This window comes from Hypoxylon fragiforme (genome assembly GCF_022984875.1).
Source record: "Hypoxylon fragiforme strain CBS 206.31 chromosome Unknown GGS25scaffold_7, whole genome shotgun sequence".
Taxonomy (NCBI): Eukaryota; Fungi; Ascomycota; class Sordariomycetes; order Xylariales; family Hypoxylaceae; genus Hypoxylon; species Hypoxylon fragiforme.
The window spans coordinates 2,466,862-2,489,582 of NW_026054762.1; the positions used below are offsets into that span (position 1 = coordinate 2,466,862).

Genomic DNA, 22,721 nt, shown 5'->3' on the forward strand with positions numbered 1-22,721 from the left:
AAACCCCTTGCAAACAAATAAACAAACATGCCCGTCCAAAATCCAGCCAACCAGGAAGGGGTTTAGTTCCCAGAAAGGCAAAAAAATGAAAATGGTCTCCCCCCCTTCCCCCCCCCCCCCAAAAAAAAAAAAATAAGCAGGTAATTAAGTTGAGAGTTAAGTTTGAAAGTCTGGAATTGGAAAGTATGTACCCTGGCAACTACCTATCATGGGGATAGGATAGGATGAGATGAGATGAGATGAGATGTAGTTAGTTAGTCGGAGATTTTGGATGACGGATGAATGGATGGATGGATGGATACCTATGTATGTAGGTATGTTGGTGACCTTGCATCAAAGGTAGGTAGGTAGGTAGGTAGGTATGTAAGCCTTGGAGTTGACTATAATTAAATAGGAATAGGAATAATACGTATGTAGGAATTAGATTACTACCTCTCTCACCAACATAACTAACGGTTACATTGAAAGCTCACGTAATTGCAGTTGGTGATTTGTTTTCGTGTTATGTAGTTATGTCATGTCATCACAGAGGCCGACATCACGCCAGTAGTATTGTAGGTACACACGAGCGCAAGTCAACTGCGACGAAGATGGTGGCTCAGGAGAAGGTGAATTCCTGTCTAACTAATCAGGTACCTAGCAATGCACTCCATGAATGTATGTAGTGCCTGGGCTAGTGCCAAAGCCACTCAGCCCTACCTATGCTCCGATCCTCAGTTCTGAGTTGTGTAAACTCAACCCAACCCCGCCCCGCCCAGTCCCTCGTCCGCCTTTCCTTCTCCTCTCCCCCCCCCCTTCTTTTCTATGTAGAACAGGCTCAGTCGCCAAAAACGCCGTGTTATGTATGATACCCATCATGCCATGCCATGCCATGCCATGGCTACCTATGTATGCGAGAGTCCGACCGTAGCAAACAAGCCGCCTGCCGCCCGTTTCCGTTTCGTAATATGGTACAGGTATAGCCCGTCTGAAAAAAAAAAACAAGAAAGTTCCAAGGGCAAGGAGGGGTGGAATGGCCACTCTTACGGGCCTACCCCTACGCATCTCCCACCCACCAAAATTGTTTTGTAGAGATTTCGTTCATCACGTACTCGTGTTTGTTGTTGCTTTTCGTAATATAGCCGATATGACTCTTCTTTCAATTGTTAACTTAGCCCCTTTTTTCTTACTGGGATGGATTCCGCTCTTTCAGAAAGCGCTGCTCAATCCTCAGGTGTCTTCCAAGCGGGCTTCTTGCACTCGCCCGTCGCGTCGATCCAGTCACTGATGCCTTTTAGATCCCAGCCGCTCATCCACTTGCCGTCGGGATTGCTCGAGTATGGTGCTGCCTTAGGCGCACCCAGCTTGAAGCTCTTGGCCGTACAGCACACGTTCTCGTGCCAGCGGTACTGGAAGCACGTTCGACTTCGTTTCTTTTCATCTATCGTCTTCATCCAAGCCTCCCGAGTAGCGTGGTCGCTAGGCGATTTTTCCTCGGCATCTTCTGTCTCATTAGTAGTGCCAGGAGCGTCCCCTTTGCGCGTCGCGATCCCGTAGAGACCTAAAGATTCTTCATCTAACCCGTCCAAGGAGTCGCAAACTTTGGCGCAATTCTCCCACGACTTCCACGCTTCCCTCTCCACCTGGTTCATTTCCTCCGGGTTCTTTTGCTTATCACGTAAGGATCCCTCAGCACTTTCCTGAGCTTGGGGATCCGGATTCAGGTAGCAGACGTCATCCGATAAGTTGTCCCAATTTTCCCGAGATTCTTGCATATTTGGTCGAATCAGGCCATTGTATAGGTCCTTGATTAGAAGAATATTCTACCAATTGATCAGTTTGAAATCCATTAATCTGCTCAAATAGAATCAGGCTTACATCTGTCTTGCGTGTTTGTTCGAACTGCCACACATTGCTAATCTCTTCGGCGTTCATATGATGCATAGTGAAAATTGGTTCGCACCAATGACCAGGCCCATAAGGCAGCGTACTCGGTTTCTCCCCATTGAACATAGGCCAAGTTTGTCGGATTTTGACGTCTTCATACTCTTTTAAGGCTTTTGCTAATATGAAATCGCCACAGCAGTCGTGCGCTGCCTTGGCGTTGTATTCTTTAATGGCCTCGGGGTGGTATTCGACCAGATGTCTCAATAGACCGCCACTCAAAATATAGCCAGAACCGCCATGGGCAAATGGAATCCCATTGATGAAGCTTTTACTACCCAGATAAAGCTTATCGTGAGGGTTCAAACGCAACTCGCTCTTTATCCAGTGTAGTATATTCTCCCAGAAAATGTACGTGTCAGCTTCGGCAAATATGTACCAATCACGGCCGGGGCGCATTCTCCAAGTCTGTTCCATCATTGGAAGGAACTTGTATTTATCCAGGTCCCAGGCTTTTCGTCCGTCCCTCTTCGCATCAACACATGATTTTTGCGATACGGCGCATAGCTTCTGGTCGCGATAGAGATCGAACTCCGAATTGTGAGCTGTTATAGATTCATCGAGCTCAGCCAAAGCATCGTAGATGTGGTAGGGTCCCAGTTGTTGTTCCTAAAATCCGGTTAGCCTTTGTGTGTTTCCTTGTCTCCCATCCTTCCCTCTGGATCAGGCGCTAAAGATCATGTGTAGTGTCCAGGAGGGTCAAAGATAGGGCATCATACCATGTCGGAAAAGATGAGAAAATCGGGAAGACATCTTAAGGTGGTCAGTAAATGTGTGGGCAATCGGTCGAAGGCTTCTGTAGCGCCCGTCTTCATGACCAAAAGCACGTTGTCTGCAATGGGAAAGTTGGCGCATGGGTTGCTGGAGTTGTAGTATTGGTTAACTGTTTCTTCATTTCCTTCGACATACAGCGTATTATTATACACAGGGCTGTCGAAGTAGCCAGTGACGCTCTGGTAATAGTCGCGGGCATATTCGAAAGGCGCTCGTTCCCATTGGGGCCAAATATGCACGTATGTCACAGTCAAGACCAAGATTGCGACGCCGCCAAATATCTTGAGACGGCGGGAGTTTGGCGACACGAACATTATGACGATAGCAACCTGGAAGATCTCAAGATGGATGGCATCAAGACAAAGGCGTTGTAAGGCGACCGAGAGAAAAGAATTGTTCTATCCGAATAGATTTGTTGAAGACTTATCGAACGAATTTTTCGGCGGGGATGGACAATAAATCGGGTCTAACGGAGCCGAATATAATTCCCACGTGGGATGAGATCACCGGTATATCATGTCCGTAAATTATGACAAAGTAGAGAAAGGTAAAGAAGGAGTGACTAGAAATTAAGAAGAGGAAAAAGAAAGAAAAATGTAGAAATGTAGAAGGGAGAGATGGGTAATACTTAGTAGATTGGATGCAGTGGGAGGGAAGTAGTGGAACTTTGGAAGAGAGGGTTTGCCGCAGACCGTTATACGAACACCAAAAAGGATGCACACTATGACAGTGACTACATATGTACCCTAGGTAGGTAGGTCTAGTATGTACCTGTACTATGGTAGTTAGGTGGTAGTACGTACATATGTAGGCTACTTCAATGTTGTATTTAGGGATATCTCGTACATAGTACGTACTATGTAGGTAATTGATGTGAATCTCAGTGAATCCCTACTACTGATAGACCAGGCTACACACTTCTCAATGTAGGAAAGTGGAGATCTGCCGCAGTGTCCGAGGTACATTACATACCTAGCACTGCCTAGAATCCTAGATAATCTTTAAGGTATTACTAGTAGTATGGTACCTAGTATAATCTCGTATCTACAACAGCAATTGATACTAATTTGATAGTATTATCCATGTATCGATCCGTATCTTCGATATGGTGACGAGAGCAAGTGGGGGCATTGGTTCGTAAGCCAGATCCCTGGTATTCAGCTGATTACATACCTATTTACTTACAATTTAGGTATAGAAATATAAGTAGGCTATCATCTGCATATGTAACCGGTGAAGCTCTGAGGCATTCAATTGGGAATTTCAGCCCTTGAGAACACACATATGCATATGAAAGATGCAACTTTCATGCTTCAAGTTAATTAGATACTACAGTATCTACTATGTACTATGTATGTACATGTACCTTCAAATGTTTCCATCGGTTCCTTCGGTTCCCTAAGTGAACTTAAAAGAACGGGAGGGGCGGCCGCTAGACCCAATTCCGTAGTATCACTTTCAAGCCAAGGATTGCCAAATCTTGCGTCAGATGCAGGTAGCCGACAATAATTATGTAGAATTTGTTTGTCTCCCTGGGTATATATGATAGACGTGCAATTCAACTATAATTGCTTTCTGGCCCTTGGTCTATACCTAGTATTACATAGTTATGTCTTACATATACTTAATCGAAACAACTCCGAGTGAGACAAGTAAGTCATAGTTACCTAGTAGTATTTCATCCACAATTTCATCTCATCTAATCGGCAAGATTACAATTTTGACTATGCACATAACTACATAACGTTTCAACGGCGGGCAGTCCCGGAAGACAGATATGCCATCGACGCCATTAAGCATTGACTTGGGCTCAGCCTTATTTTAACGTTTTACCGTCTTAGCGTTATGCACAATCTTCTGGTGGCTTTCAATGTTTGCTACGCATGCATACATGTACCTATATCAATGATCTAATATTATAGATGATGTACCTAAAACTTGAGGAACTGCTGGAGTCTGGAGATTGATGATAGAGAATGCACAAGATACTGGATCAAATTTCAACATAATTACTAGGCAGCCGTCACATGTATCGTACCTAGGTAATCATCTGATCCTTCGGTTAGAAATCGCGTAATGCTTCAATGTTCTACTGTTGGAACATGAGGACAGACAGTTCCAAGCCTACATGTAATTACTAATATCATATATGTAGTTAACTCATCGGAGATAACCTATCAACACGTGCATCAGCCAAGATTTCCATGTCACACACTGACACACAGTATGTAAATGTGGATAACTATAATACACAGTTACAACTTCATACTGTAAGAATAGATAAGAGTCGATAAGAGTCGATAAGAGTCGATAAGAGTCGATAAGAGAAAGTAACAGGGTAGGTGGGTACCTAGGTAACGCGTAACTGCGAAGCTCTGCTAGGCTAGTCTGGTGGCAGCATGGGCAGGTTTACAATGCGGTAATCGCGTCACTTTACCCACAACTCACCACCTTCACCCACCTCCACCTCCACCTCTCACCACCACACACCTGCACTGTAGTTACTGATTACTTCACCATTCCCACACTTTCATACCTACCCTTACCTCATTATCACTTACATCAATCGTCGCGAACCTTCCAATTCTTCTCTACCCAAGTCGCAATTCCATTTAAATCTGTTTACAATTTCTATAAGTCTTTGGTGTTTGGTCCTTTTTACAACCTTCTGACCGACTTCATATTCAACATACGACATACAACACGCAACCAATCCTAACAGATTTCATCATAGCTCCATCAAAACATCAACCCATCTAAACAATCACCAAACTTTTATTCCAATGACAGAATCAACTCCAACAGATATTTTAAATATGTCTACAATCGCATCAGCCGTCGCATCAGCTGCTGTTTCTGCTGCTGCGACTCCTCAGTCTCTACCTCCCATGGATGCCGAAGAACGCGACAAGTCCCTTCATGTGTCTCTTGCCGACTTGACCGCCAAAGCCAACGCGCTATACGCACAAAAGAAGTATGAGGATGCTGCCGAAGTTTTCTCTCAGGCTACCGAGATGCAAGCCGAAATCAATGGCGAAATGGCAGCCGAGAACGCCGATATCTTGTTTCTTTACGGTCGAAGTCTATTTAAGGTCGGTCAGAGCAAAAGTGACGTCCTAGGCGGCAAGCCTACCGGCGAGAAGAAATCAAATGGTGCCGCAGACAAGAAGCCAAAAGCAAAGAAATCGCAAGCTGAATCATTGCCTACCATTGCTGAGAAGGCGACCGGGAATGGTTCAGAGAATAACGAGAAGACTTCCGACTCGAAAAAGCCCCTCTTTCAATTCACTGGAGACGAGAACTTTGAAGACTCTGACGAGGAGGAAGAGGAGGAGGCCGAAGGCGAGGAAGAGGAAGAAGATGACGATCTCGCTGTCGCATTTGAGATTCTTGATCTAGCACGCGTACTTTTTGAGAAGTCCTTGACATCAAATGAGGAAGATATCTCAGAAGAGAAGGGAAAAGAGACGGCTGAAGACAGTCCTGCCACCAGGCACATCAAAGAGCGCCTCGCCGACACTCACGATCTCCTAGCAGAGATTTCTCTCGAGAACGAAAAGTAAGACAAACACTAGCTTCTTACCACCACTGCTTTTTAGCTGCTAACAAGTCGCATAGGTATCCTCTAGCAATTAACGACTGCCGTGCGTCCCTCAAGTACAAGCAAGAGCTCTATCCGCGAGAATCCGAAATGATCGCCGAAGCGCATTTTAAGCTATCCTTAGCCCTCGAGTTTGCATCTGTCACTACTACTGCTGAAGATTCCGTATCCGGCGCAGCTCCAAAACCAGTCGATGAGGAACTACGAAAAGAGGCTGCCACCGAACTAGAGAAGGCTATTACTAGCACGAGACTCAAGCTCGATGCCAAGGAGGTCGACCTCGCGATGCTTCACGCACCCGAAGACAATGACTTGACGCGAAAACAGATTGCCGAGGTCAAGGAGCTTATCGCAGACATGGAGCAACGGGTAAGTTTTACACTTTCCCGTCCTCTTCCTGTCCTTGCGATATGAGAATATGAGAATATGAGAATATGGAATTAAACTGACCCTTTTATTAAACTAGCTTATCGATCTGCAAAAGCCGCCTATGGATGTCAATGCGGTACTGGCTGGGGAGGAAGCTGTCCGTGGAGTCCTAGGCGCAGCGCTTGGAGAATCTGGTGCAGACAAGGAAGCTAAGCTCGAGGAGGCCAAGAAGAGCGCTAAGGACGTCACTGGTCTAGTTCGCAAGAAGGCCAAGGAAGAGCCGATCTCAGATACCAAGACGAAGGAGACGAATGGAAAGCGCAAAGCCGAAGATGAGGCCCCTGGTGAAGAGGACATCAAAAAGGCCAAAGTCGAGGAGTCCACGGAGGCGTAGGTCACATCACGAGGACCAACAAGGCAAGGAGGGAAAACAGTCTGCCATTAAAATACGACTCGACCACAACCCACTCCTTTGCTTACTTGCCTGGGTCCATACCTAGGTAGATGCCTACTTTCCCAACATATTTGGACTACTTCCTGGCGTATTACGAATGGTGCCACGAAAACCAGGTGGTGTAGCACCTGGTAGCAGAACATAAAAGAATTTGTATTATACTCTGTAAAACAACGAAAAGATACGGACAGAAAAAGGGGAACCTCTTGCGGAGAACCAGGCCCCCCTTCTTTTTTTTTTCTACAAAATTGGCATTGCTATACGTAAAATGAATGTGTGAAAAGGAAGATAAAAGCAGAGAGAGAGAGAGTTCTGGTACAGCTGGAAAAATGGGGGGGAAGGTGGAAGGTGGAAGGAAGTGTGCGCTACGTGATTTTTACAATTGAGGCTCAATAGGTTGCATAAGGTTTCTTGCGTTAGGTATAGGTATTAGGAATTGCAGGATGATTTATGAAGATCAAAAAAAAAGGAAGAGCGAGAATCATGATTCCTGGATTAGGGAGATAGGTAGGTAGGTAGCTGTGTCTGTACTATCTATCCAATGGTCCATCATCATCGTCATCATCGTCATATTGCTATTAGGTACCTACCTACCTAGGTGCCTAGGTGCCTAGGTATAGTATCTCCCATTTTTTTTTTTTTTTTGTGAGATGGAGGTGGAGGTGAAGATTGTGAGTTGGCTTCTTTTGCTGGGTTCTACTGAGCTTATGTAGGTAGTTAGGTGTGTAAACATACTGCCTACCACTAACCTACATAAGTAGGTACATACTTTGTCACATCGCCACCATCGCCATCGTCACCATCACCAAGCACACACAACAATACAATCACCCACACCATACCCATACCCATACACATATACCCAGACACGTCAAAAGGGGTTAGGAAAAGAAAAAAGAAAACGATATAGTTAATTCCCTCTATAAAACCATCAAAGTGCTCCTATGTAACAAAAGGGGGGGCGGGGGTTCAACTACATACATACCTACATACCGTACGTTTGGGGGGGAACCTAACCTAGGAGAAACCAGAAGAAAAGAAGAAAAAAGGAGCAAGTTCCCTGCCTGCCTCCCTCCCTCCTTACCCCCCCCCTTGTATAGGCAAGAAACCAAAAGAAGAAAAAAATGAAATGCAACAGGAAAAAAAAAAAAGAAAAAGAAAAAAAAGATGTGTATAAAAAAACCTATCAACTCCGCTAATAGCCATACCCACCCTAGAATGTGTTCGTGATGTGTGTGATGTGTGTCTGTGTGATGAATGCTCTTTACTCCTACTTCCTAACTTTCCAGCTTTGCTTGCTTGCTAACCTATGTAGGTTGTACCTACTGATACGTTATTTTCCTTCAATTACCAACTAACAACACGCTAACCCTCCGACCCTCTCACTAGTAATAGTAAGAGAGAGGTAAAAAGGCTTGGTACGATAGATATACTGATACAAGGCGCCCTCTCCCCTCTTCAAACTCCCCCTTTCGCCAACCCCCTACTCCTTACCGAGACGCAAGCAGAGCAGGGGGATTCGATCAATGCCATCAATACAACGCAAAACAGAACCGTAAGTAGAGTTGGGGAAAAGTAAAAAGTATGAACCCCTTCGTAGTGTAGTCATGCCCACCATGCTCCTTTTGAGATAGCTCCTTGAAACCTATACCTTATTCCATTTCTTGTGTTTTTTTTTTCATGCTCATCCATCTCTTGTATCAATGCTGTGAGCCTGCTGCTCCCGCTGCGGCTCCTATCCGCGAGCTCTCGCCCTGCGTCTCACCCTGGTACCGCAGCATCCTGCGTGCAGGTCGTTGCGGCGACGCTGGCACCGACGGCGGAGTTGAAATTCTAGATCCAGGTACTGAAGGGACGAGCCTAGCCAGGGAGTCCGCTGACGCAGCTGGACCCCGATGCCCTTCTCCACCTCTGCCTACACCCCTTACACCCGCACCCGCTCCCCCCGGCGTCGGCCTTGTACCCGCGGGTCGCAGATTAGTCCCCTACGACAAATCGCGACCGCTGGCCATGCCGATCGACGGGGCTGCTTTGCCTTTGCCCTTTGCGGCGGCGGAGGCCGGAGTATTGTTCCAGGAGAGATAGGTGTGGTCACCGAGCTTTCGAGGCTTGATGAAGTTGGTGATAAGGAAAAGAAGCGCAAGTGCAATGCAGAATCCGCCGACGACGAGCCAGAGAATTCCTAGGAAGTTGTTCTTCCCTCCCATGACGGAAAGGGTTGTTATGACAATGCTCTTCTGGCCCTGGTACACGTCTGTTCTGAAGTCTAGTACGATGTTAACAACTGTGCTTTATGCCTACTTAACAAGTTCGTATTTGGTAGGAAGGGGGGTTGGAAGGCTTACTGTCGATGATGTCCATAGAGTATGTGCCGATTAACATAGGGCTCGTGTCGTTTCGACCGTACAGCTTGCTGAAGGTTGGTAGCCCTGCCGTCCGCATCCAAACAATGAAGTGCTCATCTTCGTGTATGTTTGGCGGGGGCGCCGAGTCGGAATAGACACCACCAGGGTATCTAATCTGCCAATTCGGGGGCGGAAGAATATTATCGTAGTTGGTGCTTGTTCTATTTCCGTACAGGGCCTTGTCTGACTCCCAAGCGATCGAGGTATTCTTCATTTCGTAAATCTGACTAGTCGTGTTGTCCCCGGTTGTTGTTGTTGGTACATTCAAAAGTATAGGACTCATAAGAGTGTCGTTGAACAATGAGTTTGCAATTAGGCCACAGGGATAATAGGCTTTGCTGTTGCTGTACGTTTCGTTTGAAGTGGCCAGGGGTTGACAACTGGAGCTGTAAACATCAGAGAGCGAAACATCGTTACCCAACAACTGCTTGTCGTAGAACGAGGCAACATAGCGACGGTGGTTCTGGTAGAAGTTCTCTAGGCGGTAGTAGAGAAAAACCGGTGGGGACATCTCCTCAGGTATATCAAAGGTGAGAGTACATTTTGTGAGATTCTGGACGGTAACGGCTCCGTAGGCAAAATCTGTTGTGTTGTGCTGCCACATGGCATTGATGGTGTTATTCGTCTTGAAAGCCGGGTGGACGAGGCTCGGGTCCATCAAAGTAGGCTTGTCGGTAGGTGAATCGCGGAAGCAGTTGGTGTAATCGATGCGCAATTCCTTGACCTGGAAGACAAAGGCTATCAGTAACGATTCCAGCAATGTCCGATATTCATCAAGAATGACATACAGTAGAACTAGCATAGATCAACAGTCCACCAATAGGTGCACATATGATTCCTATGACGAAGAAGAGCGGGATAACAGTCTTGGGGGTAAGAATAGGCTGCCATGCTTTCAAGCGTTGCTGGCGAAAGGCAGTGTTGGCTGGTCTTCTGCTCTTCTTCTTCTCCTTGGAGTTGTCGATGCTCTCGGCAGGCGAGTCATCCATCTTGAAAGACTTGATTTTCCCTCAAATAGAGACTAATCAATAGCTACTATTGAAGAGGGACAACGGCGGAATCGGAAACGAAGGTCTACGTCGGTCACTCAATCGCTAACTTAATTGATACGGACTCTCGGGGAATTCGGGGCGACCGGTAATTAATCTTTCAGGCTTACGATTGACGCCGTTGTGCTAGATGGTTACTTTGAAAAGCGCATAGGAATTTTTAGTTCGTCCTGGGTATGGAAATAATGCGACCTGAATTGGTAGATGTTGATGACAGAATCACGAAGTGGGAGTTGAGATAGATCGCAACATTGAGATCAGCTCAGCCATAAAGGAATGCAACCGTGATTCTCTAACGTGCCAATTGGCACATACTGTGGCTTAGATTTGGACAAAACACTACCATTACTCAGCCACCCTTCCCATACTACATCATCGCATTACGTAAGATATAGCAGGTCCTATATATAGAAACAGCGTGCGACATAACTACACTAGTAAATATCACGTGCATTCGTAGTTCACCACATTCACATCCTATGATACCCATGATTGTGTTTTTTCCCTGATTAGAATTCAGAAATTTTGGGATGGATTGCTTTAGGACGTTAGTTAGATTGCAATTATCAGCCTTCTTCAATAGCTCTAGGTTGATCATATATCGATTTCCATCGATATGATTTCTAGGGTTATGCAAAGAGGAAACGTGAACCATTCTTCAGCCCACCTAGACGTCAAAGGTTTGGTTGTGAAAATTTATATACTTGCGGTTCGTTATATCTAGATGTACTGATGGCTGTCACAAGGCGGAACCTAGAAGGCGCAGAACACCATCATTGTTATCCGAGGATCTCTATCGTTTCCTAGGAGGCTAGGCAGGCTACAAATATGTACATGTAACTGCATATATTCTAGCTTGCCCCTAGGTAGGTAGGTCATTGGCAGTAAATACTACATACGTACTAGGTACAGTCATTGAAATTGCTACAGCATATTCATAGTTCAACAAACACGGAAATTATATATCAGAAAGACCATAAGATGCCACCACCCTTCAGGTAGCCTACTTCAATGTTCTAACCTACGTTAGTATGAATGGGCCCAACCTTAACACTCATTTGGGTCGTCATTTTCTTTGTCTTTTCTCGCTTTGCTGCTAATTTCCCCCTTCAAATTTCATCAATCCTTACGACGTCCTAGTTTCGATCCTAAGGAGGATGACGGATGACTACAAGTGACAGTGCAACACACTAACGTACCTATCTTAACTGTCTACCCTGAAATCACTGAGCACGCCGCTCAGGACAGATAACTAGCCACTAAGTTCCTGTTCTACAATATTAGCTAAGACCCTTATTTATATCAATAGCTACTCATTCGACTTGAAAATAGTGCAAGTACAAATTCAATATACTTAGCGTATCTTGTCAGAGCCCCGTCCACAGATAGCTCAATAGCATAACAGCCTAGGTTAGCAAGTTAGGCGTCAGTATCACTACGGCAGCTGAGTTTGAGTTTGATCTTGTCATGCTTTCTAGAGAGTGGGAAAGGGGCTTCAAATTCAGAGTCATAGGATGAATCCCGTCAAGACCGCATAGTTCTGGGGTGTCACTAACAACCATATATGCTTGGCAACCTAGACCTATACATAACTGGTGAAGTATGAATATGGGAAATATAGAAACCTGCCACCTCATTAGTGCCTCAAATGTAGAAGTGGTCTAATCATGACAGTCATGTTTTTTTTCTAACTAACCCAGGCGCCGGAATGAGAATGATATGTAGGTCTAGCATACAGCATGGGTAATGCCTTCGTATTAACCATACAAGTCATCCCATCTTGTAGGTACCTACTAAGGTGTATCCGTAACCCCTTAGAGACAGATATCTCATACATACAGATCCAACAAGCAATCAGTAGTCACGGGGCCAAGTAGTCGACGGCCATTTTAAGTAAACTGAATATTAAGGATCTAAGTATAGATAAGTTAGATTCTCACCGAACCTAGACATGACTGTATAGCCTAGATAACTAGCGATTCCCTTCTCCGAGAGCACTCATCTAGAGAATATTCCATGCCCAAATAGGACAGCTCAAGATTCAAATTCGGATACGGTATAGCTGCCTTATTCCAGTCCTCTCATACAGAGATGGACGGGTGACCAATGCCTTAACTTCTACTAGGTAGTAATGCCGATCCCCAACACATCGTCAACATCGGCATCATTCTGAAAAGCAATCAATCCACTTAGGTATACGATGTAGACCAGCACCACCATCACCTCCGTTAAAGTCCCCACATTTCCTCCTCGGGGGTTCCGAAGAAACAAGACCATCGAACACCCGATAAAGTGGGCAGTGCCTAAGGTTACTTCGTACAGGCAACAAACATGCATACCGAAAACTCCCCTCTTCATACTCACCACACTGCCTACCTTACCCAACACAGCAATTCCATGAGGTAATCGAACCCCCCTTCCCTCCCTCGAGGATCACGATAATCCTTCCAAACATCTAACCCGGGCTACCAATACATCACGTGCCTTCTTCCCCTACTGTACCATAATTAAGTTGGAATGGGGGGTCCCAGGCCCTCCTAGTCTTCTGGCCCCCTGTAAAGTAGCATCTTTTAAAAGCTAATAAAAGTGTGCGGTTTAATAAAGGTTCCGCTTTTTAATTTATATATTTATATACTTCTACCATTATATTTTTAATTATTTTTTCTTTTTTATTTAATTAATTAAATCTTATCACTTTATTAATTAACTAATTATATTATTTAATTTTTATAAAAATACCTTATTATTAAAATATTATTAAAAAAAAATAAGGAATATAAGTTAATTATACAATAATTAATAATGTGTGATCACGTGACGTGATTATGCATTTAAATAAATTTATTTAAATAACCGTTTATAATAATTTTTTCTTACTTTTTAAATATTAATATAATTATATATCACGTGTTTAATATCTTATTTAACGTTATTATAACGTAATAACGTATATATTATTACTTATTATTATATTATAATACGTAATATATTTAATAAACTTTATTTATTAATATTAATTAATAATCGACTTAATAAGTTAATTATAAAATAATAAGGTATTTAAAGAAAAAATATTAAATAAGTTAAGTAGTGAATTTTTTAATGGTAATTTATTATAAAAAAATTATAAAACATTTAAATAAAAAAAAATAAAAAAATATAACTTTATTAACTTTAAAGCTTAAGTAAGATTATATAAATTATATATTAATTAATGGGACTTAAAAGGTTAAATAATTAGTTAATAAAGAAATATAAAAGAGAAAAAAAAAGTTAAGCTCTTAACGTCTTAGGCTAATTATATATACATAAATAAGGTTTAATTAATTATAATAATAACAATTATGAAAATACTTATATAGCAGTAGCTATGGTGGTTATCCACGTTTATAGTTATGTTTTAATATTAATATTAAAATTTTAAAATCGTTAAATATTAAAGTTTTATAATTATAAAATTATTATATAATTATAAAATCGTGTTTATTAACGTATAAAGGAATTTTTAATTAATATTATTATTTAAAATTTAAATAAGTTTTAAAATCGTTAAATTTTATATTTTTATAATTACGAAATTATTATATAATTATAAAAGGAAATTATTTTATAAAAAAGTTATTTAAAAATTTTTAATTAATATTATTATTTAAGATTTAAATAAGTTTTAAAATTATTAAATTTTATAATTTTATTATTATAAAATTATTATATAATTATAAAAGTAAAATTATTTTATAAAAAAGTTATTTTTTTTTTTAATTTATAAATTTTTTTATAAAATATTTTAAAAAATATAATTATTTAAAATAATAATAATTATATTATCGTTATTTAATTTTAAATTTTTATGAAAAATTATTTTATATTAAATTTTTTTTTTTTCTTATATATTTTTCTTTTATTTCTTTTATTTATTTTTCTTAATTTTATTTAGAGGATATTTTTATGTTAAAACTTTTTTAAAAAATTATTATAAGAAATTATTATAGGAAATTATTATAGGAAATTATTAAATTAATTACGTTATTAAATACCTTTATAATTCTTAAAAACCCGTGTAGGAAAATTAAAATTAATTAAATTATTTTTAACGTTAGTTATTTAATAATTATATATTTTTTTTAAAAGCTTTTTATTAATTATATTTCTTTAAAATAAACGCTTTTTATTAATTATATTTTTTTATATTAATTATTTTAAACTTTATTAATTATAACCGTATATTTTTTTTAACGTTTTTTATTAATAAGATATAATTATAAATGATGAGACTTAAAAGGTTAATTAATTAATAAAGAATATAAAAAAGAAGAAAAAAGCTAAGCTCTTAGCGTCTTAAGCTGGCTATATATATATAAATAAGGTTTAATAAGTTATAATAATAATAATTATAGGGATACTTATATAATAATAGTTATAAATAGCCATGGGAGTGGTTATCCACGTTTATAATTATATTTATATTTTAATATCACCCCCTTTTTAATGGAAAAGATAATGTTTACGTTATTTATTATATATGTATATTAATTTTTAATCTTAATTTTTAAGTTAATTTGTGTTATTTTAATTAAAGTAATTTTAGATAATTTTTTTAATAGGATATATGTGTTATGTTATTTATTATATATATGTGTTAATTTTTAATCTTAATCTTTAAGTTAATTTATGTTATTTTAATTAAAGTAATTTTAGATAATTTTTTTAATGGGATATATGTGTTTAAGCTTTAAATGGTTAATGTGGTGTTTAATTGTTTAAGGTTTTATCGATGGCTTATACGTTAAAGTTTTTGCGGTTTTATTAATATATAAGGATAAAAATATAAAGGGAATAATATTTCTAAGATAATTATGTTAAATAGTTGTGTTAGAGGGTTTTATTAGCTAAGGGGACCGAGAATTAAAGGATTTTATCGGTTAAAAGGACCGAAAATTAAAGTAATAAGGATAGTTTTAACTATAAACGTTTTTTAATTAAGGAAAGTATTTATTACGTTTAATAGGTGTTAAATCGATGTTAAATATATTGAAATAAGTTGGTTAAAGGTTGGATTTAAAAAGAGTAAAGAAGAGGTATTAATATAATAATAAATATTAAATATAATTAATAAATAACGATATAATTAATAAATAAAAATAAGTAAATAAGAATATAATTAATAAATAAAAATAAGGTTATAATTAATTTATAATTAAAGATGTGATTAATAAATAAAGATAAGATTAATAAATAATAATATAATTAATAAATAAGGATAAGTAAAATAAGGATATAATTAAGGAATAAGGATAAGATTTATGGTTAATTAATAAATAAAAATAAGGTTTATAAATAAATAATAATATAAGTAATAAATAAAAATAAGGTTATTAATTAATTTTTTAATAATTAAAAGGTTTAAGGATTTTTTAAGTGAGTATATTATTTATTTTTTAAATAAACCGAGATAATATAAAGGTTAAAGGTTTTTTAATTATAATAAGAAATATTATTAAATGATGGGATTTAAAAGGTTAATTAATTAATAGAAAATATAAAAGAAAAGAAAAAAGCTAAGCTCTTAACGTCTTAAGCTAATTATATATATATAAATAAGGTTTAATAAGTTATAATAATAATAATTATAAGAATACCTATATAATAATAATTATAAATAACTATAAAAGTGGTTATCCACGTTTATAACCACATTTATATTTTAATAATAAACATGAATAAATGAATAATTATTTTCATAATTATTTATAATTATTACCGTATAAATATATTTTTATTATTATTATTATAATTTATTAAACCTTATTAATGTATATATAATTAACTTAAAATGTTAAAAGCTTAACTTTTTTTTTCTTTTTTATATATTAATTAATTAATTAATTTTTTAAATCTTATTTTTTATTACGATTAAAAAACCTTTAACCCTTATATTATCTTGATTTATTTAAAAAATAAGTAATATATTTACTTAAAAAATCTTTAAATTTTTTAATTATTAAAAAATTAATTAATAACTTCATTTTTATTTATTATTTATATCCTTAATTATGGATTAATTATAACTTTATTTTTATTTATTAATTATATTTTTATTTACTTATTTTTATTTATTAATTATATTTAATATTTATTATTATATTAATACTTTTCTTATATATTAATAAAACCGTAAAAGCTTTAACGCATAAATTATTAATAAAATTTTAAAGTAATTTAATATTATTTAATAATTAAAATTATATATATCTTATTAAAAAGATTATTTAAAGTTACTTTAATTAAAGTAATATAAGTTAATTTAAAGATTAAAATTAAGAATTAATATATATATATATATATAAGTTATTAAATTTAAATAACTACGGGAATAATTATTTATAATTATTATTATTATAATTTATTAAATTTTATTAATGTATATATAATTAACTTAAAACGTTAAAAACTTAACTTTTTTTTTCTTTTTTATATATTTTTATTAATTAATTAACTTTTTAAATTTTATTATAAATTTATATTTTTTAAATAACCACACCTTTTTTTTTATTATTTATTTTTAACTTTTAACTTTTTTTTAACTTTTTAAGATAATTTTTTAATTAAATAAGTAAAATTTCTTTGGTTAATATAACGATTTCTAAAAAAAAAAATATTTAAAAATAATTTAAAAACTCGTCTTAAAAATTATAAAAAGCTATAAGTTAATAAATCACTTTTAAATATTTTTTTTAAAGAAAAGCTAAAAAAATTTTATTATTTAATTTTACCCTTTACACGTTTATTTCAAATTTTTATCCCTTTTTTTAAAGATTTATTTTAAATTTTATCCTTATATTTAAGAAATTATTTTATATTTTATAATACCCTTATTTAATAATATTATAAGTTATTAATAATAACGTTTTTTTATTACTTTAATATTACTTTTAATTTAAACGTTATATTTATTGTTATTTTTAAAGTATGGTAAAAAATAAAATATAATAACCCTTAATATTAAATTATAAAAGTTATTAAACGATTAATTATTATCGATAACACCTTTAATATTTTTAACTTTAAAATAACGCATTAAACGCGTTTTTTAATTATTTTAACCATAATTAAAAACCTTTAACTTATAACACTTAAAACCCCCCCCCCCCCAGCACTTATAATAAAGAAACACCGTCGCAATTAATAACTAACCCCCCCCCTTTTTTTATTAAAAAAACGTTTTCCTAAGTAATTTTTAATTAAAGCCCTTTATAAGCTTATAAAAAAAGCATTTAATTAATAATTAACCCTTTTAAAACTCTTCGCACGCCTTAAAAAAAGTCCTTAATTAAACGCCTTTTTTAACCCTTTTATAAGCCTTTAAATAAAAATAACTTAACTAATATAATAATTAAATTAACCGTTAATAAAACACTTAAAACGTTTATTAATTAAAACTATATATATTAAACGCGTAACCATATAATAATAACTTAATTTATACTTTAATAATATATTCCTTAAACCGTTATTTTACATTATTATAAAAAGAAAATTTTATTAATATTAAAATATCATTAAAAAAGAATAAAAAATATAAGTTAATTATATAATAATTAATAATATGTAATTATATAATATAATTACGCATTTAAATAAATTTATTTAAATAATTATTTATAATAATTTTTTTTTATTTTTTAAATATTAATATAATTATATATCACGTATTTAATATTTTATTTAACGTTATTATAATATAATAACGTATATATTATTACTTATTATTATATTATAATATATAATATATTTAATAAACTTTATTTATTAACACTTATAATATTAATTATATACGAAGTATTATATAAAAATAAATTAATAATTATTTTAATTAATTTAAATTAAATTTTTTAATTAAATTTAAACCTTTTATAAGTTATATAATATATTTAAAACAACTTAAATAATTTTTTTAATTAAAATTAATAATTTAATTAAAAAGTTACTTTTTAAAAAAGTAAATAAAGTAATAAATTAACTTTTAATTTAATTATTTATTTAAAGTTAAATATATTAACTTAAAACGATTAATAAAAAAGTTTAAACCTTTTAAATAAGTTAAGGTTTATTTAAATTTAAATAAAACGTTTATTTAAATTAAATATATAATTTACATTAAAATTAAAATTAAAAAAAAGCTAACCTTAAAAGGAAATAATAAAATGGTTTAATTAATTAAATTTAAGGAATTATATTTAAAATAGCAATTAAAACTTTTTTAACCAATTATATTATAGAAATTTATCTTTTTCTTTCCAATGTACCGCGCTATCTTAAAAGCGGCTAGATTAAATCCATTAATAGACAGGGGGCCAGAAGACTAGGAGTGCCTGGGACCCCCTATTCCAACTTACCCAGTTACCTATCTCGGTAGATCCAAATGACGTCAACTCGGATCAACTACCTACCTACCACATCCACTCGTGCTCCATTAGTTATCTCCATCATACCATGTTACAACCGTAGTATAATAGTGGCCCCCCCATCCCCCCATCCCCTCTTGTCTCCTCTCTCACCACTCTTATTAATCGAGGTTACAAGCGGCATACCCTATCGAGGCAAGGAAGGTCACAGACGCAACCCCACGAAACGGGAAAGCCTAACTTTCCTGCGATTGGTCGAAAACGAGTAAAATCTACTAACCTAAATCTACCCTAACAACAGTTACCTTACCCGATCTGGCTCAGGAGGAACACCCATCTAACCTAGGGTTAAGGGTCACACACCTACGCAGTAGTTACAGTAAGATGGGCAGATCAGATGGGCAGTTTGTCGCCAGTTATCTCAGGCTATCTCGATCAGAAGACTTGCATATAGGCACATACACCATGTAGCTACCTAGGTACGCACTTCGCGATCCAACCCTTAGCATATGATAGGGCATTAGACATATAATCAAATATCTGCAAAGAAGCGTCTTGCCTTTAATCATGCCGTCATTTACCTATGCGGTAGTGATTGAAACCATTTAGTATTAGTTATTGGGAAACCCTGAATATTCATGATCGGCGCCAATCCCTGTGATATGTTGTAGAAAAAAGAGGCTGACCTCATGATAACAACTTCCCCTTTCACTAGGCACCTAGGCAGGCATCATACACTGACGGCCACGGGTAAGTTCAAGAAAATTGGCACAAAGGTGATATTCATAATTAATGTATCCTTATCAATTCATGTCTTTAGAGACTACCGTTCTATAGTAACGTGGCTCCGCCGTAAAGCAAATTCATAACGAAAGGGGTATCCTCCAACCTACTCCGCCGCACCGAAAATCGTCTCCATAATTATGCCCGTAATTTGGTACGGGTCGGCATTCGAGGCTGGTCGTCGATCCTCGAAGTAACCGTAGCCTTTGGCGGCACATTCTCGGGGGATACGGATGGATGCACCCCGGTTCGCGATACCGAAGCTGAATTGGTCGATAGCACCAGTCTCGTGTCGGCCTGTCAGGCGCAAATCGTTGCCCTCACCGTACACGGCAATGTGCTCCTTGTGTCGGCCCTCGAGCTTCTTGATCGCTTCCTCAATGTGCTATATGCTAGTTAGTCAAACATTCAATCAGACGATTAACATGACGAATTCGTACCTTCATGCCGCCCTCAACACGCATCTCCTTGGTGGAGAAGTTGGAGTGGAGACCCGCACCGTTCCAGTCGCCAGGGATGGGCTTGGGCTGGACAGAGATCTTGGCACCGAATTCTTCGGCGACACGGTGGAGAAGGAACCGAGCCATCCAAAGCTGGTCACCCATCTCAATACCCACGCAGGGACCGACTTGGAACTCCCATTGGGCAGGCATAACCTCGGCGTTGGTACCGGAGATCTTGATTCCTGCATACAGGCAGGCCTTGTAGTGTGCGTCGACGATGTCACGACACATAACCCGACCTGCGCCGACACCACAGTAGTAAGGACCTTGGGGAGCAGGGAATCCGTTCTTGGGCCAACCGTAAGGTCGGTCCTCCATATCGAAGAGAGTGTACTCCTGCTCAAGACCAAACCATGGTACATGGCTGCTGTGGGCCTCCATCAACTTGGCACATTCGTGACGGTGGTTGTATTTGTTGGGGGTGCCATCGGCGTTCCAGCACTCAGCCAGGACCAAGATGTTAGGGACACCTCGCATGGGGTCAGGGTAGACGGCGACAGGTCGGAGATAGACATCACTGTTGTCACCGGGAGCCTGATCGGTAGAAGAACCGTCGAAGTTCCAGACGGGGAGATCCTCGGGCTTGATGTCGCCATCCTTGGGAATCGATGTGATGGTCTAAATGTGAAATCGCAGTTAGCGCATATCCTTCATCTTCTCATCAATCGTAAAATAAAATGAAAGCGCGTCGCGCAACCAAGGCACAAAGGAACAAACAGAACGGGATCAACCAATGATACCGATCGCCACTAGGCGCGAAATACGAATAATGACGATGCTTGCCCACATAGCCACACGCCCTAGTCTTAGCTAGGCGGATGCCGGAAGGGCGCTCTTGACAAAGAGCTAACTCGCGGTGTGTATGTAATGGGGGCAAGGATTTATTTTTCTCCCTCGGTAACATGGAGGGTTGGTCTGTGGATAGAAAATGGGGCGAAACCGGAGCAAGCCGGTTCTATTCTCGATCAAGTTCGAGCCGGGTAATGGTCTAAACAAGGATGATCAAGCCAAAAGAACCGCCCGAAGACTGGCACGCTCCCACGAATCAGAAACTCGTGGGGCGTCACTTAGACACTGATAAAATCAGGGTCCTTGTGGGATCCGGCTCGTCCCTGTCATAGCCAAAGCACCGAGCTTACCCTAGGTACGAGGGTATCATGTAACAGGAATGCAAACGATTCGACCGAGATAAGAATAGAACTAGGAGGTGAGGCAAATTACGTACCTTGCTCTTGGATCGAACGTGGCCATGAGCATCGATCCAGATGTACTCCGCCATGGCGTTTCCCTTCTGGTCAAGCTTCATGTATTTCATGAGCTATCAAAGCATCTAAGGTCAGCGCCATTGTCCATAGGGGTGAATGAGCGTAGGAATCGCAGAGTCGCAGCGTTGAACGCCAACAATGCATCCTGCCCATGTGTTTGAATAATAATCGCGTGCTCACATTCTCAGCGTACGATACATAGTGGTTGTCGGCCTGGATGAGCAATCTATTAGCAAATATTCGCGTAAAGGTGAGGGGTAATTGGCTGGCGATGACCAGATGGTGGGGTTCAAAGGGGGTAGGGCGAGACTCACCATGGTAGCGGTATTGACGAATTAGGACGATCTAAATGATTTTTTATAGGATATGTTGTCGCAAACGGTATGTCCTCCAAAGACAATATTCGAATGAAGGAAGTGATTAATTTATTCAAGGAGAGAGAGAATATTGGGGAGTAGAGAAGAAGTTAAATGGGAGACGGATAGGAAGAGAAGCAAAGTAGATTAACTGCGGGGGGGCAACTGCGGCTTTTATGTGGAATAATCAGTTGGCCGGACAAGATTTTAGTTGTGAACATTGAAAAAAAGTCACTCCATTGAAAGATAAGACGCCGTAGTCTAGCTCGTGGCGCTGAAAGGCTTCGATAGACGGGACTCAAAAGTCTCAAATGTGTGTGCTAGGTACCTAGTAGTAGGCTAGTACTAGGTACTATGTACCTATGTACCTCCCTCCTACAGTCAGGTCAGGGCAGGAACCGGATATCAATGACAGGGGTGGGACCATGCTACAAAGTTGGGGCTAGACCCCACCTCAACCCACCGCCCACTTCGTCCCAAATCCTGCATCTTTACAATATGCAAATGGCCGATCAAAGTTATAGTTACAGTTGCAGTTACATGCCATTCACGACCTTTACCTTCAAGGCTTTACCTTTGTCTTTACCTTCATTTACCTGTACTACATGTGTACAACACGTATCAGATTTTCTACCTTCCTGTACCTCTACGACTGACATATCCATTAATGTTACTACATAGCAATCCATATCTTCGTAGGTGAGGGAGTGGGTTGGTGGGGTTCCGACAGGTTACCACTACATAAGTATTGTACTATGTAGTATGTAGGTACGCTGGTGCGCCGCCATTACGATGTGGATACATATACGGTATGTACCTAGATTCAAACCTGGA

At 37.9% G+C, this 22,721-nt stretch overlaps 5 protein-coding genes across 5 annotated transcripts; 1 reads left to right on the top strand and 4 right to left on the bottom strand.

Moving 5' to 3' along the window:
• Positions 1–497: 497 nt before the first annotated feature.
• On the bottom strand, positions 498–3,654 carry GGS25DRAFT_500706 (glycosyltransferase family 31 protein). Its single transcript, XM_049261867.1, has 3 exons — positions 2,643–3,654; positions 1,858–2,532; positions 498–1,802 (listed from the first exon to the last, which is right to left on the bottom strand). The coding sequence occupies exons 1-3, from the start codon at positions 3,009–3,011 to the stop codon at positions 1,203–1,205; spliced, it is 1,644 nt and encodes a 547-aa protein (XP_049114967.1). The 5' UTR covers positions 3,012–3,654; the 3' UTR covers positions 498–1,202.
• A 1,689-nt stretch (positions 3,655–5,343) lies between these two features.
• GGS25DRAFT_384046 (uncharacterized protein) lies at positions 5,344–7,085 on the top strand. Its single transcript, XM_049258288.1, has 3 exons — positions 5,344–6,256; positions 6,316–6,667; positions 6,765–7,085. The coding sequence occupies exons 1-3, from the start codon at positions 5,481–5,483 to the stop codon at positions 7,059–7,061; spliced, it is 1,425 nt and encodes a 474-aa protein (XP_049114968.1). The 5' UTR covers positions 5,344–5,480; the 3' UTR covers positions 7,062–7,085.
• Positions 7,086–9,106: 2,021 nt separating this feature from the next.
• On the bottom strand, positions 9,107–10,515 carry GGS25DRAFT_515208 (LEM3/CDC50 family protein; the record flags this gene model as incomplete). Its single annotated transcript, XM_049263058.1, has 3 exons — positions 9,107–9,387; positions 9,467–10,250; positions 10,315–10,515. The coding sequence occupies 3 exons, from the start codon at positions 10,513–10,515 to the stop codon at positions 9,107–9,109; spliced, it is 1,266 nt and encodes a 421-aa protein (XP_049114969.1).
• A 2,024-nt stretch (positions 10,516–12,539) lies between these two features.
• On the bottom strand, positions 12,540–13,141 carry GGS25DRAFT_500711 (uncharacterized protein). The gene has a single exon (XM_049261868.1). It carries the CDS (start codon positions 12,931–12,933, stop codon positions 12,697–12,699), a length of 237 nt encoding a protein of 78 aa, XP_049114970.1. The 5' UTR covers positions 12,934–13,141; the 3' UTR covers positions 12,540–12,696.
• Positions 13,142–19,472: 6,331 nt separating this feature from the next.
• On the bottom strand, positions 19,473–21,848 carry GGS25DRAFT_533384 (glutamine synthetase; the record flags this gene model as incomplete). The annotated part of the gene is made up of 5 exons (XM_049265669.1): positions 19,473–20,148; positions 20,204–20,884; positions 21,492–21,584; positions 21,712–21,744; positions 21,846–21,848. 5 exons carry the CDS (start codon positions 21,846–21,848, stop codon positions 19,870–19,872), a joined length of 1,089 nt encoding a protein of 362 aa, XP_049114971.1. The 3' UTR covers positions 19,473–19,869.
• Positions 21,849–22,721: the final 873 nt, after the last annotated feature.

Coding starts and splice junctions, on each gene's coding strand:
- GGS25DRAFT_500706 (XM_049261867.1), bottom strand. CDS start 3,011: ATGTTCGTGTCGCCAAACTCCCGCCGTCTCAAGATATTTGGCGGCGTC. Junction 2,533..2,642: donor TTCTCATCTTTTCCGACATG/GTATGATGCCCT, acceptor ACCGGATTTTAG/GAACAACAACTGGGACCCTA. Junction 1,803..1,857: donor AACAAACACGCAAGACAGAT/GTAAGCCTGATT, acceptor ATCAATTGGTAG/AATATTCTTCTAATCAAGGA.
- GGS25DRAFT_384046 (XM_049258288.1), top strand. CDS start 5,481: ATGACAGAATCAACTCCAACAGATATTTTAAATATGTCTACAATCGCA. Junction 6,257..6,315: donor ATTTCTCTCGAGAACGAAAA/GTAAGACAAACA, acceptor CAAGTCGCATAG/GTATCCTCTAGCAATTAACG. Junction 6,668..6,764: donor TCGCAGACATGGAGCAACGG/GTAAGTTTTACA, acceptor TTATTAAACTAG/CTTATCGATCTGCAAAAGCC.
- GGS25DRAFT_500711 (XM_049261868.1), bottom strand. CDS start 12,933: ATGAAGAGGGGAGTTTTCGGTATGCATGTTTGTTGCCTGTACGAAGTA.